The sequence below is a fragment of the Hibiscus syriacus genome, unplaced genomic scaffold (assembly GCF_006381635.1).
Source record: "Hibiscus syriacus cultivar Baekdansim isolate YM2019G1 unplaced genomic scaffold, ASM638163v2 tig00006992_pilon, whole genome shotgun sequence".
Classification (NCBI taxonomy): domain Eukaryota; kingdom Viridiplantae; phylum Streptophyta; class Magnoliopsida; order Malvales; family Malvaceae; genus Hibiscus; species Hibiscus syriacus.
Window position 1 is genome coordinate 300,925 of NW_024062121.1, and position 19,581 is coordinate 320,505.

The window sequence follows — 19,581 nt, forward strand, 5'->3', positions numbered from 1 at the left end:
TAGATCCTTATTTTTATCGAATAGAATTAATATTTTTTTATAAATATATTTGTTTCGAGTCGGATCAAATTAAAGTTTTATCTCAAAAAGACAGATCGGGTTGGATTGAGTGAAGTCACCATAAATTCATGTTGGGTTGAGTTTAGGGTAGAGAGTATATATTTTTTAGTTTATGTCGAATTTAGGGTGAAAGATATATATTTTTCATATCGGGTCGTATTGGTCAAAAAGCTGACCCAACTCGATCCGTACCCATCCCTCGTCCGAACTAACATGATATACATAATTATATATGTGATTCATTTTTATTAAATAAAATATAAATCTAATTTAAGAAAATATAAAGAAATGATATTATTAACAGTTATCTTTAAATATTTATTGTTATTTTGGACTCGGATCAAGTATTTTTACTGTAAATTCAAATTTGACGCAACTTAATTTTATACCTAAAAAGAATTTATCTAATATTCAAATTGAATTCAAATTTTTAAAAAAAATATATTTATAAAATCAAATTAAAATTTATCAAATTCAATTCGGATGCTACCTCTTAAAGATTGTTCCACGTGCCTAGGACAACGTCCACGACTACCCTTTCTTAAGATTGTTCCACAAGTTACCAAACGTCGTCGTTTTAAAATCGCCACGTGTCCTTTTTCGATCCCTATAAATCTTTATCTCGCGAGTGTGAATGCCATCATCGTTAGTGCTCACCTCTATTAGCGTATACGACCTTCGAAAATCCCCAAATCGAGAACTTTCTCCGTTCCTTAGGGTTTTCTTATTTAATTTTGCTAATAATCCCAGTTTCAGTTCTCTGAAAGGAGCTCTAAAAACCTCGGATCAGGTAATTTTTCTCTTTAGGTTCTCTAATTTCGGGTTAAAGATTAACGTTTTAGCATCATCTAATTGATTATAGCCTTTTTCTTACCGTGATTTGTCTATATCGTCAAGATTTCCTTTGGTTTCTTTAATTTCTGTGCTAATTGTTCATGATTACAAATTAAGAATCGTTTTTGCTTCTATAAAGGAACAACGTTTAGCATCCAAGGTTACCCTCCCCCCTTTCTTCTGGATCTTCGTTGTTAATTTTTTAGATATTTGGATTATATTGAAAATTTTAGACTTCATATCTTAATTGATTCACACAATGTGCTACTTAGATTAATTATAATGGTTTTTGGAATGAAATTGGAGCTAATTGTTTATCACTTATTCCATAATGCATAATCTAAAGCGCTTTGGAGTTTTTATTTATTTAATTGTTTTGTTTTCTTTGAGGAAGTTAAATATTGATAGGGAATTAGAACCGTAGGATTTAATATATGGCTAGTCTGGGTTATTGGCTTATTGCTAACAAGTTTGAATAATGATTGTTTTTGCGTTGGCTTATGGTTTTGATTTTACAATGATTATGTATAGTTTCAATCTACCTGTTGAGGGGCTTTTAAGGTTTTTGTTTGTTCTTTTCAACCTATTGATTGAAAAAATTGAGAATCTTACTTTGGATTAGTTGCCATCATAGAATTTAGAGGCTTCCTAATTCTCTTTTATATCAAGTCGTATCTGATGTTGGTATTGAGTTTCATGTTTAGGTCCCAGCTTGTGGTTCTTAAGCCTCCTTTGATCAACTAAGTTTCATGTCTGATCTCGACGTCCAGATCCCAACCGCCTTTGGTATGCTCTTATCCTAACTACCTGAGCTTTGCTATTTATCGTAATTGTTGATGTCTGTTATTAGTTTTGGGTTTAATTTGGGGTGTTCTAATATTGTGCTAGACCCCTTTGCTGATGCAAATGCTGATGACTCGGGTGCCGGTGCAAAGGAGTATGTGCACATTCGTATTCAGCAAAGGAACGGCAGGAAAAGCTTGACAACCGTCCAGGGATTGAAGAAAGAATTCAGCTACAACAAGATACTCAAAGACCTCAAGAAGGAGTTTTGCTGCAATGGTACTGTGGTCCAAGACCCTGAATTAGGACAGGTATGTGTATAACTCCTTTAGATATTGTTAACATTGTTGATATCCTTTATCGGATGGTGGTTAAGTTTGTTATGTTGTTGTTTATGTGTAGGTTATTCAACTTCAAGGTGACCAGCGCAAGAATGTCTCCACCTTCCTTGTTCAGGTTATTGTTCTTTTGCGTCTTTTGAATACGTAGATGTCTAAAGAACCAATGCAATTTGGTGTTCGAGTTCCTAATCTTCATTGCATTTCTTTTTCGATCAGGCCGGCATTGTGAAGAAGGACAACATCAAAATTCACGGTTTCTAAGTCGTTGCTACTTATAGTTTTCTTCTAATCTGCACGGGCCTTGTGTCGAAGCAGGGAACATGTCCCCGATTATAGTATAGTCTATACTGCTGTGTCCTTTCTATGTTGGTTTGATAACAACTTATGCATCGCTTACTTATTGCGTGTTTCAGTTCATTGGATGATTATGAAATGTATGCAAGCTTGTTTCTTTATGACTCAAATGTTAAAACTAGTGGTCTTTTTGTTATCCGATTATTTTCTCCTTTTAGTTTGGTTTTAATTTCATTTTTTTAATTAACAATTGGTATGATTTATTAATCCAGATCGAGTTTTGTAAAAATTCATATTGGGACGATCGTCCAACCTAGTTTACTCTATTTTGCAATGGTCATGTTTAGAATTTATTTCACTAAATTAATTGGTTGTTGGTAGGTTTAATTGAAGAAGCTTCAAATTTCTTTGGAGATGACCCAATTATTGATCTCTTTAATATTTTTAATAATCGTGTTTAATTTATTGAATAGTTTAATAACATTCTATTAATAGATGAATGTGATTATGAATTAAGTACAGAAAAACTGAAAATATAGACAAATTATTATCTTTAAGTTGGAACTCTTCCAATGACTGGCCCCCACAACGGTCGAGCTTCCAATGACTGGCTCCCACAACGGTCGAGCATTATGCTTTGCTCCTAGGGTGCGTTGGTTCACGGAATATAAGATTACATGTGAGAATGTAAGATTACATGTGAGAATGTAAGATTATCTGTGAGAATGTAAGATTATTAGGAATATTGTATTTTGTGTTTAGTTGATTTAGCAAAAATGTAAGATTATCGTGTTTGGTTAAAGGAATAAAAGATTATTGAAATGTATATTTGACCAAATTATCTTTATTATATATTTGTTTTTTAACAAGTTGAAAAATATTTATATATTTTTTTAAAAAATTATAAATTCATAAAATTTATATAATTTTTTACAAAATTGAAAATATAAAAGATTAATGAAAGGGTAAAATTTTATTTTAACCCCTAAATTTCATATAAAATTTTAATTATAGACATTTTTTGTAAATCTAAAATAGTTTAAGGATAAATTTGTAATTTAACCTTTGTAGAATTTTTATTATTCAATAACAGAAGAAGGATATTTTTGAAAGAAAAAAAAATTAAAGGCATTTTAGTCCAAAACGTCGGTAATCCAACAATACCTAAATAAAGGAAGGTAATGACATTCCTGGTAATATATCCCAAAAAATCCACTATTGATAATCTTACATTACCGGAAATAAGATTCTCGAGCTAACCAAACGGGGAATGTGAATTCCATTATCATGTGAATCTCACATTCCCCCATCCAAACACCCTAAGGGTAGCCTAAATATTCTGTCGGTGAATTACCATCCAAGCATCCAATTACGGCCGCCCAATTGTCTATAAATGAGTGATCTTCCACTCTTCCCCCACCGCATCAATAACTTCATTCGCAATAAGCGAGCAATCAAGAATTTACCGTCCTGGAATGAAAGCAAACTGAGAATTGCTTACCACCGAACCCAACACAAGTCTCAAACGGTTGGCCAACACCTTGCTCGGTAATTTATAAATCCCTTCTACAAGACTGATGGGTTTGTAATCATCCAACGACGACGGATTCAACTTGCCACAGTTGTAAAAATCTTACAAAAAATTGCAACACAACATCCTTTGAATCTGACCTGAACTTCTTTAAAAAATTAAGGTTAAAATCGTCGGGTCCTAGGGCTCGGTTCCTATCAGAATTCTTAAGAACTTGGAAAATTTCCTGTTCGAAAAACATGACTCTCCAGTGCTCTTGATCCGAGCTTACCTCCAAAGTGAATTTAGCAATGTAAGCCTCTTGGAAGTGCTACTGTATAGCTTGTTTAAATAAGACAAAATCAATCTTGAGAAAATAAATAAAAATAAATAAACTTTTTAGATGATAAGATAAAAATAAATGGAAATAAAATATTTTTTTTTATTTTGATTTATCAATCGGAATCAGTTGAGGCTTGTTGTTGCACAATTTCCTTAAGACAGATTTTCGATCACTCCTTTGGTGCTCGAGTTCTGCTCGAGTTCATTGGTCATATGTCTCCCAGGATACAACAACTAATGATCACTTACAGTAGCACATCTATACAGATCACGAACAATCCCTGCCTTCAACTATCACCGAAAAATCTGAAGAAGAGAATTTTTTCAAGATAAGAGAAATTCTTGAAAAATTGAGTTGTGAGGTATTTTGAGATGTTTTAACTTGTGTTTAACCGAACAAATTAACTCACTATTTATAAGGTATTTTCAAGAGATATTTAATCTAACTAAATATATTTTAATATTCAACATTAAACCGATAATAATATATTTTAATTTGAAATATTCAAATGATAAAATTTCTTTTACCATTTAAACTTAAATACGTATTATTTTAATTTGAAATATACAAAAATATATAATTTTCTTTAATATTCAAAGTTAGAAAGATAACAAATATCTTTTTAAATAAATTAATTATCCTACTAATATTTAAATTAAGTAATATATTTAATTTACAATGGTAAAAGTTATTCAGAAAAAGAAGAACGCGAAGAACATGTTGAGAGAACTTTGTTTTTGAAGTTTGGCCTTTATACTGACCCAGTGACCTGTTCGGAGCCCCCAAGAACCGCGCGTTTTTAATGTGTAGGATCAAATTACGTTCTCAGTCCCTTCATCTTTTTTTGAAAATTCATTTCAGTCCTTTACTGTGTTATTTATGCGGTTTCATTTGATCTGAAGTATTCATTGACGATATATGCACTTAGATTCTTGCTGCTCCTGGCGGCGTAATTAGAGAACATGCAGGTCTTTGGCTGGTTGGTTTTTCTCTCAATATAGGGGTATGTTCCGTCATCGAGTCTGAGTCGTGGGTTGCATATGCTGGTTTGAATCGGGCTCGGGAGCTGGGACTTGGCCGAATCATGCTTGAGATGGACAGCAAAGAGGCAGTTAGGATGATACTATTGCCGACCACTGTGCCATACTTCATGGTGTTTGAAGATTATTAGCAAGAGAGTGGGAAGTCCGAATCACCCATGTTTTTCAAGAAGGGAATAGGACGGCTGATGCTATTACAGAGCTGGCTTTCCACATTCCAATTAGCAGCTACATCCTCTGGCAACCTCCGGAGTCCAGATGAAACACTGACCACGGTGCATGATGATTTAGAGGGTGTTGCTGTGCCGAGGATGATCAAATTGCTCGAATCAGGAATACGATGAGCCCGAGTTCTGAACCAGTGAGTCTAGAAATGGTGTTAAGGTGAACCATTGAGTTGCTGTGCCCTTCTCGAGTCGGGATCCTGGTTTTGTCCCCGACTACGCATAATGTCATACGGATAAAAAATGAAAATATCGAGTAAAACATAAAATATAAGCACAAAAAACTGGTTTTCATTAACCTATAGGTTAATACAACAAATGAATGAAATGGTAAACAGTGTTTTAGTATACAATTAATTTGGAAGATTGGTATCACCATATACAACTATCAGCTAACCCAGGATTCTTCGGCCTCAGCCTCGCCCTGCAAGATTTATTTGTCTGTATGTATATGTTAATTGTAATCTTCCAAAACAAGTTACTCTCATTATTACTTTCTTGACCGGGAAGCAAACATCGCCGTCGACTTTACCTCGCGGGCTATGTCGTATTAGCCTGTTCATCACGACATCGACATCGGAATTAAAATCAGGACATGGTAAAATCGATTGATCCCGTGAGAACAGAAGTTAAACCATACCGTTTACTTTTTTCAGATATTTCTTATGGAGTTTGATTGCCTCGTTACAAGCTTTCTTGGCATCCAAGCTTCCGGTTATGTCATTCAAAATCTGGTACGCATTCGAACACGGTTATAAGAATTCGATTCTGTGTATAGAATGTTTCCGTATTCGGAACTCACCTTAACAACATCGTCGAGGCCCCGAGCTTCGTGGAGTAGCTTGGTGCTCTTATCTTTCAAGACACTTGCAACAAGGAAAACAGAAATCGGGAGGGGAGCTTCCTCGCTTTTTATTTTCATGTTTTCTCTCTCGAACTTCCCGTAATGACGCATCGATCTTGATCTCATTTTAGCTTCCTCCATACTTAATGTTGGTTCTTCATATAGGTAGAACAAATCCGGATCGTATTCTAGAGCCCACATCATCTGTTCCAATTCAATCCAAACTAAATTTATGAGTAAAAAACGCCCGGGTTATGCTAACCTCATGCTCGGCTATTCGATATGTGTTCGGACATCAGTATCGTACCTCCCACAGATACAGCGAATCACAAAATGAGAACTCTCGACGAAACAAAACCATTAGCATTCGAACAGCAAACAGATAGTCACCCCCACCCAGTGTCTCTGTAAAGCAAATATGAGAAGATCAGCAAAATATGTTTGGCATCCGGATACTCCTACCCGAGTTCGAGTAACGTAACAATGTAGAACACTAGAGAATGAATCGATATAACTTCCGTTTCGTACCTAAGTGCTGATGAAGTTTCGGATCGATTACTTGAGTTACCATAGCCAAATGACTAAGCTGTGACTCTACCCCAACAGAGCTTTCAGTGCATTTGAAGTTCCCCCTCTGTAAGAAGTGAAATAAACACGTACAAAAAGAAACAGACACGGACAACGGTAAAATCGAAAGAATCGGAAAACACATGCAACGATGAGTACCCGTATCCATCACATATTCAAACATACATATGCCAGATACATACCAATCTGCGCATCAGTCGTTCGAAGCACCAAAATGCATCGGCTTCGTTTTTTAGAAGAATTATCATGGGGGAGCATATATCACTCATCCCTGGTCAACATTGTTTATGAAGCAATCAAACAGTCCATAAAACTATATAATCATCACTTCCCAAACAAAAAAACTCGACGAAATTCGATACTTACCTTGACAATATCCAACATCTGTATCGATCCAGGCATAAACAACGAGAATATCCCAAAGTTTCGCTAAATTCTCTTGCTTTTCATAGAATATTAAACTCCTGTCGGTTCGTTTAACGTCAAGACCTAATGAAACAAGATCCTCATTAGATACATATCCGTTTTCGACATTCATCCCGAGTTGAATTAACGAATCATCGGGATACCTATTTGATGTAATAAGAGCAGCCAGTTGATTATTCTCTTATCCAAAGGACCATTACTGATTAGATCATTCACAATTTCTGTACTATTAGGAGTTGCTGCTTCAGCTGAATGATAATTAATCACACATTAGTAACTGGTTTATTTCATTTTCAACAAAAACAAATTATGTTAGACCAGTAACTGGCCTGCATTATGTGCCTCTTGAAGCACTAGAGGTTCTTCAATCGGCTGACCGTCTTCGGTTATTACAGGCGCGGTAATAAATTCACCACTTCCGACAACCGGAAAGATTTCGTGACATACAATCTTCCATTTTTCATATTGCTCCCTGAGATATACATGCGACTCGAGTTTAAGTCTCGACTTGTATGTCGTTACAGATACTTATAATTCTCCGATATAAGATCGGTTGCCGGTAAGAGAGCTAACCTTCGTTCCTCCCGGAGCTGCTCCCTTTCTTCGTATGTACTCCTCGGATCGAAACAGCCTAGTAGGAACTCCCAGACTTCTCCTCTAATTGTTGGATGGATCCCCTATGAATATATGCATTTAAACAAACATAAACAGAACATATATATATATATTATTGATGCATTTGATTTTGCAGGTAATTGGTCACCGAATTCAACACAATATAAGAGCTTTAGAGTTCGAATCTCGACGACGACCGATACGAGCACTCACCCCACGGTGGATTCGACCTAGTGTTTGGCCGATATCCAGCTGCCCGTCCGGAGAAAATGCAGCTTTCCATTTCCTTACACTTAGAGTTTTACCAGGCTGCACAAGCAAAATAAAAATGAAATCTCCATTTTGTTGAATCAAAGCACCATTATTGTCATATATATGCATATATTCAAGATCGAATCTCAAAATCAGAAGAACCCCGTCACATCAAAACATGCTTCATTTCCAGCATTGTCTTAACCATTGATCCAAGTTTTCGTTTATATATACATATACATATATATATGTGTGTGTATGTATGAATTTGAATGAAGACAAACCCTGATCTTGAATTTGGTTCCAGGCACATCGGTGCATTCAGGCCGGACCTCATAATAAGAATCCGCAGGTTCTGCAGGAGCCCCCCACATTTACCAACAAACTTCCCTTTATGAACCCAGAAAAGGAAAATCTTTGCTCTTGTTTTGAGCAGCAAACAGCACCAAAAAGCTGGAGCTTTCAATGAGAAATCAAAGGAAAATGTAGGGGAAAACTTAGAAAGCTCAGCCAAGATATTCAAAACAGCAAATAAAAGGAGAGGAGGAGAGTATATGTTGCTTTGGGGTTTCTTTTTATTTCAGGGAAAAAAACTATTTTTTTATTCTTTTCTGGTTAATTATGGTTTTTTTTTTCTGCCATTGTTGTATCTCACAAAACATAAGGGGACGTGACAGAGACAAATGGTAAACAAACAATCAGCCGTTTTATTCGTTAATTTCACTGGCTTTGCTGCTCCTGTCTGTCTTCCAACTCTTTTATCTAAATTTAACAGCAATGGCATAATTTGACAAAGACAAAGAAGATTCGGTAAATTACATGTTTAGTACTTAAATTATTAGTTTTGATTTATTTTAGTACCTAAACTTAATTATTTTTTATTTTTCATTCATTAAATTTTTCATCATCATCATTCATTGTCTAAATTTTTCATTATTTTTTACCAATTTGTCAGCTTGGAATAAAGCAAGGGTCTTAAATAAGAGTCCAGTATACTTAATTCTCTTTATTCATCACATCTCAATGAAGATAAATATAATTATAAAATTATAAATCGTTATATCTATCATCACAACAAATATAATTATGTAATTATGACATATTTAAATAATTATCGTAACTTATACAACAACAACAACAAAACCCAATTCTCATATGTATGGGGTAAGGGGGAGGTAGGGTAGTAGGCTACCCCCAACGCCAGGTTGAGAGTAACTTCCGTGGAAGACCTCCGACAGTCAGAAAATTAAAAATTTAGATAAAATGCAATGCATGTATAAATAAATACATAAATACATAGCTAAACAGTATTCATATGCAGTCATTAAAATCATATGTGCGTCTGTAACGGGAATTAATCCCTGCATAATAATCCCTGCGAAAGAATCTCTGCATATAGACATAAACATAAGATAAGATCCGGCTAAATTTAAAAGAGGAAACATGAAGAGAATGATACACAGAAGTCAACGTTAGCAAGTCCAGTCATTAAATTATCGTAACTTATAAATATCATTAAATTAAGTGCGATCGAAAATGAATCCATCAAATAATAGTCTGACTAGGGGGAGTATAGTTCTTCCCGAAAGTTATGAGTTCGAAAGCTACGTCTACAAAGTGTGTTTCAATAGTTAAGAAAGACTATAAACAATTATTATATTTTTGGTGAAAAGGAGATCTCTGTTAGGGATGGACATGGGTCAGGTTGGGTCGGGTTTCTGGTCCATCCGACCAGACCCGAGAACAAGGAGCCCTCCACCTGAGATCTTACCCGACCAAAACAAGTTTTCATCCGACCCGAACCCGACCAGACATATAAGTTAAAAAACCGACCCGACCTGACCCGATATTTTTATTCAATAAAAACAGTGACTTAATTGAAAAAAATAATATATAGAGGGGTATTATTGTAATTATTTCTAAATATTTAAGGTAAAATTATATATTTTTCGGGTCGAGTTAGGTATTTTTCACACTAAACTCGAACCCGACCCGAACATCACATTAAAAATCTCGATCCGAACCGACTCGAACTCGGATTTTTTTTTTAAAAAAATACAACTTGATCGGGCCGAGTCGAAACTCATCGAGTTCGGATCCCATACTCATCCCTAATCACTGCACGCCTCATTAAAGAACCCTTAAACCTAATCGGAGGAAAAGAATACACGGAAGAAACCCAAACAAATATACTTTAACCAACAATCGAAGAAGGGAGATCACCAACATTAGCCAATTTAACTAATCCATCCATGACTAAGTTACCCTCTCTCGCAACGTATTCAGTTTTCACCACCCATGCTCGTTATTCTATGATAGCGAATAACATCCGTAAATATCGACTGAAACATTTATGTTTCATTGTTTTTGATCTTTAATTCGTGGACTTCGAAACAAGTTTCGATAAAATGAAGGTATGATTCGTACTCAGAGTTCTAGGTGAAGCAACTCATGAAATGTGAGATCGAATGACCATTATCTACTACGGTTGACCAACTTCTATCTTTATTTTATATTTTGAATCATTTTTATATTAAATAATAATAAAAATATCAACTCATATAAAAATATTAATAAAATCATTTAAAATAAAAGGAATGCGAAAGTTGGGTGAATAAATTAAATAATTTAAAAGTACAATAAGTGAAATAGGAGAGAGAATAAAATTAAACTAAGAATGATAATTGTAAAATGGAGGACTTTTTCAAGAGAAATGAAACCTTCAATTGACAAAGAAAAACTTTAGGATTTAGACTTTGATTTAAATAGCTTAAGAAAGTTTCTCCATAGCTTAATTTTTCAAAGTTTTCACCGCCTTGTTATTCTCTCTAAACTCCAAGTAAGAACTTTCCATAAAATCCTCTTTCCTTTCCATTTTACCTTTGGTATTTTCTCCTTATAAATAGGAACGTAGTAGCTTGAAGTTTGTAAATTCATTGTTTTTTTTCTGGTGAAAGAAAAAGGGAAGAAAAAAAAGTTGGGTTTACAGGTATTTTTAATTTGATTTCAGAGTTTCTATCTTTGTTTGTCGTTTCTTGATCTTAAAAACTTTAAAGTTCAAGTTTTTAGCAAATTCCCAGCTTTAATTTGATCAGAAATTTCGAGAAACAAAATGAGTTTCGGCATCAAGCAATCAGCTTTAACCATGGATGTTTCCAGCTCAGTTGTTCACAAAAGAACTCCTTCCGTTAGATCTTCGTTTTCACCATCTTTAAACCTTCAAAACAACACCAACAAAAGAGCCATTATTTCAGTGTCAAAGCCTTTGCACATCTCATCCATCGAGAGTTGTTGTTTTCATAAGGAGAAAACACCGGCGATCCATTACAAGGCGTATGAAGCTGACAAGTCACCGTCGGCGGCGGTGGGGGCCGAAGGTAAATCGGAAACCGCCCAGAGAGTGAAAATTGGGATTTATTTTGCAACTTGGTGGGCTTTGAATGTGGTTTTCAATATCTACAACAAGAAGGTTTTGAATGTTTATCCTTTCCCTTGGTTAACTTCAACTCTGTCCCTTGCCTGTGGTTCTTTGATGATGTTGGTTTCTTGGGCCACAAGGATTGCCGAGCCCCCGAAAATCGATATTGAGTTCTGGAAGGCTATGTTTCCGGTGAGATTTTCCCACTTTTTGTTGTTTGGTTGGTGAGAAAGTGAAAGAAAATCATAGGAATTCATATCATATCAAATATTCTGTGATTCAGTTTTCTGGTGTATGTTCTTGTTTCTGAGAAATTAAGATGTCAAATTCTAATGTATGTTCTTTTGGTTTCATTTTTCCTAGGTTGCTGCGGCACATACCATTGGACATGTTGCAGCTACTGTGAGCATGTCTAAGGTTGCAATTTCATTCACTCACATCATTAAAAGCAGTGAACCGGCGTTCAGTGTCATTGTCTCGAGGTTCTTGCTCGGCGAGACCTTCCCTCCGGCGGTTTACCTGTCCCTTCTTCCTATCATCGGCGGTTGCGGTCTTGCTGCCTTAACCGAACTCAACTTCAATATGACCGGTAAAGAACATTAGTTACCATGGTGTCTTGTTTATGATGCTTGAAGATCCTTACTTGGGTTGAGCTTGTACTTTTACTCGATTTGTTTTTGAGGTTATGGCCAGCCGGAGTGGTGAACTCGGTGGTTCTTCGTCGTGTATTTTCAGGTTTTATGGGAGCTATGATATCAAACTTGGCGTTCGTCTTCCGTAACATATTCTCGAAGAAGGGCATGAAGGGGAATGCTGTTAGTGGGATGAATTACTACGCCTGTTTGTGTATGCTGTCGCTTGTAATTCTCACACCTTTCGCAATCGCCGTGGAGGGACCGCACATGTGGGCAGCAGGATGGAAAGAGGCCGTATCTCTAATCGGACCACAGTTCATCTGGTAATAACATAACCGTACTAAGTCGTAATTATCGTGTAGATTTATTTGTTGGACTTTGGTGGATACTATGAAGGTATTCGATGAACTTTTCAGAATTTCTCTTGCTGGTAAGGTTTAGAATTAAAGGATTTTAGAGGCCCCATTGCCTATGTGACAGAAAAAACATATTGGGAGTATTCAAGTTGTTGAATTCTGGTTCATGATGTCAATTCGTATTGCTTATTGATTCTGTTCGATCGATGTTTACTGAACTGTTCGTGGTTACTTTTTGAGTTCGATTAACGATCCAGACAGGGACTCGTAACATGAGCATTAGATGATATCGGTGTTATCTTTATTCCGTGCCGGTTTCGGTACTCTTTTGGATCTAATCGTAACGGTATGTGCTAACAAACATTGTCGATTATATTCATATTTGGTAGGTGGGTGGCTGCCCAGAGTATTTTCTATCATCTATACAACCAGGTCTCATACATGTCCCTCGATCAGATCTCTCCCTTGACGTTTAGCATCGGCAACACCATGAAACGTATATCGGTTATAGTCTCGTCGATCATCATCTTCCACACGCCTGTCCAGCCGATCAATGCTCTCGGAGCAGCCATTGCTATCCTAGGAACCTTCTTGTATTCCCGGGTGAGTGATTGTCGTAAATTATGAACGACGATGCATTCTCGTTACATTGCATGCCTGTTCATGCCTTTGATGGAGATACTTTCGACATGTTCCGTATTTCTTTCTTAAATCATTCAAAAATATGCTCGGTCTTCGATCATTTCACTGTCCCAATCTCATAAGCTCTCTCTTTTGCAGGCAAAAGCATGAGAGAATACATGGGTTTAAAGAATTTCGATTCATCGAATAACATAAACGAAAGAGATAGCTCTGAAGAGATCGTAGTTCACTGTCTTCGGCGAACCATGATGGCCGGATTTCGGTAGAAAAGGATGCCGGCAGGCGGCTTATCATTATGTTAAGGGATTAGGCAGGTTTTTTTTTTTTGCTTTGTTTTTCTAATTCAGGCTTGATGGAAACATGTTCCAGCAGACATGAATAAACAGAGCCAATACAATATAATATTCTTTTAAGATTGAGCTGCCATTGATGCTTAGCTTATGGTAGACATCGAAAATCTGCTGTCGATATATATAAACGACCCGACTGCAATCGCAATTCGAAACGCCTTTACCAATTAAAAAACGTATCAGGGTTAAAGCAAATGGAGCCAAGACTTTTGTGTCATGATGTTCCTCGATGCTCTTGTGTGATGACCTTCTTGTTAGTGTCTCATCCGATATGCAACACGAAAAACAGTTCATTTCGGTCTTCCTTGCAAAGGAAGACATCCCAAATTCATGAACAAAATGTCTGATACATATGCTCAAGAATGAAGGAAAATCAACAGCTGATCTATGGGAAACGGGAAACCTACCTCCACCCGGAAGCAACCGAATCGTAGTTGGTCCCTTGTGAGGGAACGAGGAACAATGTCTCATGATGTTTTGTTTTCTTCATCTCTGTCCGAACTCCATTGAATCAGATAGCCCAAAATAACTTAAATCACATCTGCTAAACACAGAAACTAACAGATAATTTTCACATTTGTTGACAACTTTTCTCGTTGTCATAAAATTCTTCAAGTCAAAATGGTCATACAGTGTTTGTTTTTCATTGTCTATTGCAATATAAGCTTCACATTTCTGATCAGACACTATCTGGTGTCACAAAAAAACCTTAATTCTAACTATTTTTCTGCAATGTCTATTCTGGGATCGGATACTTACAAGAGAACGTTGTAAAGAAGTAATGCGCCGATATATGATGCTGCAAGAACGTTAGATCTAATGACTCTATAGCATATGTGCGCATAAAACCAGTTTTGTTGTAAAAGTCTTCACTTCTTCAGCTTAGCGAACCCTTTTTCAAGCCTGCAAATCCGAGTTTCGTGCTCAAGACTAAGGGTGAAAAGATCAGTAGTGTCAACGCCTTTGTCCATCTTTGATATCTGGTTTGCTCTTGACATCATCTGTGACCAATCCTTTTGATTCTTCGATTGAATTTGCATTCTTTGTGACATCGGCGTATTGTCCAAGGTTTGGTCACAGATGATTTCACTGTCCCAAATCTCATAAGCTCTCTCTTTGTGACATTGACCGACCGATAAACGTTTACAGATATTGTCCAAGGTTTTGTACTTTTTAGCTTCATCAGAACTTTCTGCGTCAACTGCGTATTGTTTCGTATTTGCTTTCATCTCTGCAAGTGCTTCAACTTCATTAGTTGAGCATGGTTGCCTTTGAGCACCTACGGGAGACTCACTCGCACCACTTGTTACCATGTTTTCACTGTTATGCTAAGCACAAATCAACAATTCTCTTATCGTTAAATCGATCTTCCACGTCGGCATCCGGAACAGAATCCCCTGCTTCCACCTCTTCATCTTCCTTTTCCTTGCTCGAATTTCCTTTGCAAACCTTTTCCCTTCCTGAAACATCATGTTTCTTCGATTCCTAGGCACCTTAAGAAATGGCTTGATAGCATCACGATGAGCCACCACTGATTGCTTCCACCAATGCCGGTACTGTGAAGTAACATCCGATTCGAAAAGCCTTGGCGGTACATACAACGCTGCATCTCGAATCAGTCTGCTGTAATTTCTCTAAGCAATATCAGTGTTTTCATTGCATCTAGCAAAACATCCAGGAAGATCTTGATCCATTCCGAACTGCATCGAAACCCGATGTGGGAGATACTGCTCTATGCTGCCTAGTCCAACAAGCTCACTGCCCCTCAAACATCTAGCAAACGAATGAATCTCGTCGTCTAAACAAACACGAGAATCGATCAACACATGTTGTTCCTCATCACCATAAAACTTTGACAAAGGCCAACCATCAATTGACATAACATAGGGCCGCCATTGAAAACTTCCTCCTGCAGACTCCATAGCTAGCTTCACATCAGGAACATTCACCTTAAGCCTGTTCCATCTCGCTACCCTCGGCTCACCACGCGAGATCGAATTAGGCCTCGGACGCAACCCTGGAAACCTATCCCAAACCCAAACCTGCACTAACTGAAAGTGTGAATAAAGATTAACCAACCCATTACCTTTGCGCCACAATCGAGCCACAGAATCAATCCTTCAACAGATTCAAGTCCCTATATAAACTAGACAAAACAGCCGGTGCAAGAGCAACTCGGTGAAATATTATAACAATTATATATACAACTCAATAAAAATAATAAAAAGATGTATTTCCAATCAAAATAAATGGTAAAACTAAACTTTAATTATATTAATATAACTCAATGAAAATATATTAATTAATTTAATTATATAAAGTTATAAAACATTAATATAACTTTTAAATATAAAACTAAACTTTTCTATTTCGGCCCAACTCAACTCAATTTACATGTATACCTCTGCCTTTTTGTAAGCAGATTGAAACCGACGACCAACATATAGTAAAACATATGCAACTAAGAAGATAACACAAGTATTGCATTCTACTTCTCCGGGGAAGAGAACATCAGAAAAGAATCCGAAACCGCAGACCGAGTACTGTAAGAAGTTAAGCTTGTATCCATGGCTGAAGCAATACTTTTCAGTACAGAATAGGATATGAACTTGGTAAACTAGATATATGGTGGGAAACTAGTTCAAAACCGTTCTAATTGGTTAAGGATCAAGGATCTTTCTTCAAACCAATTCTTTTCGTCGAATTAAAGATCTATGTATCACAAATATGAATCCGATTCACTCGGCTTTAAAGAAGAAATACAGTCTGTTATGCTGGCTGCGGCCGATAAAGACGGCGTGTAAAATCCTTGGCAGACTTTGGCAGCAAACAAGATTAACCTGGAAAGAAAAACCTGCATATATGTAGCACCTACAGTTAATGCCCCAAACCTGTATGACATTTTAGCTGTTTTTGAAGATGAAGCTTTTCCCGAAGCCAGTGAAACCGAAATCGAATCCTGTGTTGCATGTGGTTCTGCCAGCCATGCCTCGAAATTTCACACGGCGAGTCGAAATGAGTATGACAAACAAAGGAAGCTTTCTGAGACATTCAAATGCAAACGTAGAGAAAGAAGACGAGAGTGAATGGGAAACTGAAGGCCATCTCGAGTACCCGAGGTCGAGCTGCTCACCAGGGGCAGATAATGAATTCGGATATACCTCAAGCACAGGAATTAGCAGAGTGTGTTCTTTGCCTGATAGACAGTTGAAGAAGGTTTCTTCCATGGCAGGGCTTTGGAGATCACGCCAAAAGAAAGTCGAAAACTAAAAAAACGATCTTGGTAGAAGGAACGAACGGCAGGCTTTCAAGTGGAAGGAAGTTAAATTGGGGCATTATGTCCCCGGATCAAGAGTCCATTAACAGTGGTTTCAGTCTCTCGGAAATGGTGGGACGTTGGAGCTCACCCGACTCTACTCATCCACGCATAACGAAAACGTGCAGCGGATCGTCCTGCGGTACGCAGACAACTAGTTTGAAGGCGAAGCTTTCGGAGGCGAGAACCGAAACTCAGAAGGTCTAACTACGACATGTTCTTAAACAGAAGATTTAGAAGTAGATGGTGATTCGAACAGGTTAGCTTCTGCCATTTGTAATGTATCCCAAGGATCCGAGGATGTAGAGGAATACAAGTTCAAGGTAACAGAATTAAGAACTTAATGATATTATCAATTTACTTAATGTAAAAATAAATATTCAAATTATACTCAAAATAACTTTTGATGCTCATAGAGTTTTTTAATATTAAAAATAGGTACCTAATATTCTCTTTAAAATAATTTTAAGTACTCAATGATAAAAAATCTAAGTGACATGTATCACGTTCATATTTTAAAAAATATTTTTAAATAATATTTTATTTTTAAAAAATCTAAAAATATAAATGTAACACATATAACTTAACAGTTTACTCTAACAATAGGCACATAAAAATATAAAGGATAAAACATTAGAAATATATTTTCAACAAAATATTCTTTAGACGTCAAAAATTAATTTTAGCTATAATTTAGGCACTTAATTTTGTATTTAGCGTTATCAATTTGAATTTACACAAATAACATCACAAGATATGAGGGATCAAAATATGCCAAATTAAAGTTGAAGGATCAAATTTTAAATTTTAGTATATTAAAAATGAATAAAGCAAATTAGACCTAACGAAAAAATAAATAAATTTAAAACCAACCCACTAAAATAATTAATATATCCGTTTTTGTGTGAACTATTTCTTTGATGGTGCCTTCATGTTCCCATCCCACCTATCTTCTTCCTCCCGCCGCCCTCGTCTCCCTTTCCCATTTCCTTTCTTGATTTTGCCGAGTTTTCTTAGTTTTCTCTGATTATTTACCGATGGGGAGAGCCAGAGTGCCGCCGTCTCCGCCGCAGCAGTGAAACCGGGAGTTGAACACAACGGATCTTTGAAAGAACCGAGGTACAGAGGTGTTAGAAAAAGGCCATGGGGAAGATTCGCCGCCGAGATAAGAGACCCATGCAAAAAGACCCGAGTTTGGCTCGGGACTTTCGACTCGGCCGAAGACGCCGCTCGAGCCTACGATGCGGCTGCGAGGTCACTCCGTGGAGCCAAAGCGAAAACGAATTTCCCCGTAGATCTCACCGATACCCCACCTTTCGTAGATGGTTTCGTTGACCGCCGTGATTTTCAAGACCCGGAAGTGAACCCACAGAGACCCGCGAGGAGTGGCATGAGCAGTACGGTGGACTCGTTCAGTGGGCCGAGACCGACGGCTGGACCGCCACAGATCTCGACAGATTTCGCGGCGGTCTCGGCTCGGAAGCGTCATCCGAGAACACCGCCTCTGGTGCCGGAGGATTGTCATAGTGACTGCGATTCGTCGTCGTCGGTCGTTGATGATGTGGATATCGGTTCGTGCCGGATAATGTTGCCTTTTGATCTCAATTTTCCACCGTTGGATGAAGCCGATGATCTCCAGTGTACTGTTCTGCGCCTTTGATCACCATGATGATGATGACGACAGATTATTGAATTTTTCTTTTCTTTTTTAAAGGGAAAAAAGAGAGACGATTGATGAAACTGGGCTTAATTGGTATGGAATCTGTCTTTGATTTTTATCGCCTCATAGATCTTTGTTTTCCGAATTATGATTATGATTTAGGGTTTGTGATATCATTCATCGTATTTCAATTTATGGATTTTTCTCTAAAATTGGATTCGAAGTTAAAACCCTAATGTTCTGATTTATTATAAAAATGTGTACATAATATTTACTGTTAAAAAATCGTTAAATATTTAAAATAAATAATTAAGCTACACGTATTATATTTAGATAATATTTTATTTTAAAAATATATATACATATTATATGTCATTTATCTATTTTTTAATGGCAAAACTTTTGAGATAATGTTTTAGAAAAAATTAATTCACGAGATAAAGCACTCTCAAGATTAATTGTTCAAATAAGGTGAAATTCACAGTGTTAGCCGTAGGTTGTCATGCCTTTCGGGCGACCTACTAGGTCGTCATGTCTTTCTGGCGAACTACAAGAGATTGTATGTGTCATGCACGTCCCAATATGCTGGGCATCTGAGGCCATCCGACCGAGGCCATCCGAGGTCATCCGACCGAGGTCATCCGAACGAGCTATGCGAGGGCATCCGAGGGCAACCGAGCGAGCTATGCGAGGGAATCCGTTGGAAGCCGAGCGAAGGTAGGTCGCCCGGAGTGCATGGCGACCTACCGGGGGGCATGGCGACCTATGTGTTGGGACGTGCATGTGTTATGTAACACATTCATTCTTTGTTTGAGCAAGGGTAGGTCGCCCGGAGTGCATGAGGTCGTCATGAGTGCATGGCGACCTACAAGGTCGCCCGGAGTATATGGAGACCTACGGCCAACACTGTGGATTTCATCCTATTTGAGCAATTAATCTTGGGAGTGTATTAGTTCGTGAATTAATTTCTTTCAGAACATTATCTCGAAAGTTTTACCATTTTTTAATGATAGATATTTAAAAGTGTAAAGGAAAAAATATTATGTATTT

At 37.1% G+C, this 19,581-nt stretch overlaps 2 protein-coding genes and 1 pseudogene across 4 annotated transcripts; 2 read left to right on the top strand and 1 right to left on the bottom strand.

Moving 5' to 3' along the window:
* The first annotated feature begins 716 nt into the window (after nucleotides 1-716).
* LOC120201148 (protein translation factor SUI1 homolog 2-like) lies at nucleotides 717-18,659 on the top strand. Of its 3 annotated transcripts, XM_039201813.1 has the most exons (5): nucleotides 717-850; nucleotides 1,606-1,680; nucleotides 1,783-1,988; nucleotides 2,080-2,133; nucleotides 2,235-2,508. In XM_039201813.1, the coding sequence occupies exons 2-5, from the start codon at nucleotides 1,644-1,646 to the stop codon at nucleotides 2,277-2,279; spliced, it is 342 nt and encodes a 113-aa protein (XP_039057744.1). In that variant the 5' UTR covers nucleotides 717-850; nucleotides 1,606-1,643; the 3' UTR covers nucleotides 2,280-2,508. The 3 variants fall into 3 exon arrangements, with proteins under 3 accessions (XP_039057744.1, XP_039057742.1, XP_039057743.1); XM_039201811.1 differs by lacking the exons at nucleotides 1,783-1,988; nucleotides 2,080-2,133; nucleotides 2,235-2,508 and adding an exon at nucleotides 17,960-18,659 and having other exon boundaries at nucleotides 1,599-1,680; XM_039201812.1 differs by lacking the exons at nucleotides 1,783-1,988; nucleotides 2,080-2,133; nucleotides 2,235-2,508 and adding an exon at nucleotides 17,960-18,659.
* Nucleotides 5,333-8,609, bottom strand: LOC120201109 (annotated as a pseudogene).
* Nucleotides 10,910-13,473, top strand: LOC120201147 (glucose-6-phosphate/phosphate translocator 2, chloroplastic-like). The gene is made up of 5 exons (XM_039201809.1): nucleotides 10,910-11,764; nucleotides 11,936-12,161; nucleotides 12,308-12,530; nucleotides 12,953-13,166; nucleotides 13,344-13,473. Exons 1-5 carry the CDS (start codon nucleotides 11,267-11,269, stop codon nucleotides 13,353-13,355), a joined length of 1,173 nt encoding a protein of 390 aa, XP_039057740.1. The 5' UTR covers nucleotides 10,910-11,266; the 3' UTR covers nucleotides 13,356-13,473.
* Nucleotides 18,660-19,581: the final 922 nt, after the last annotated feature.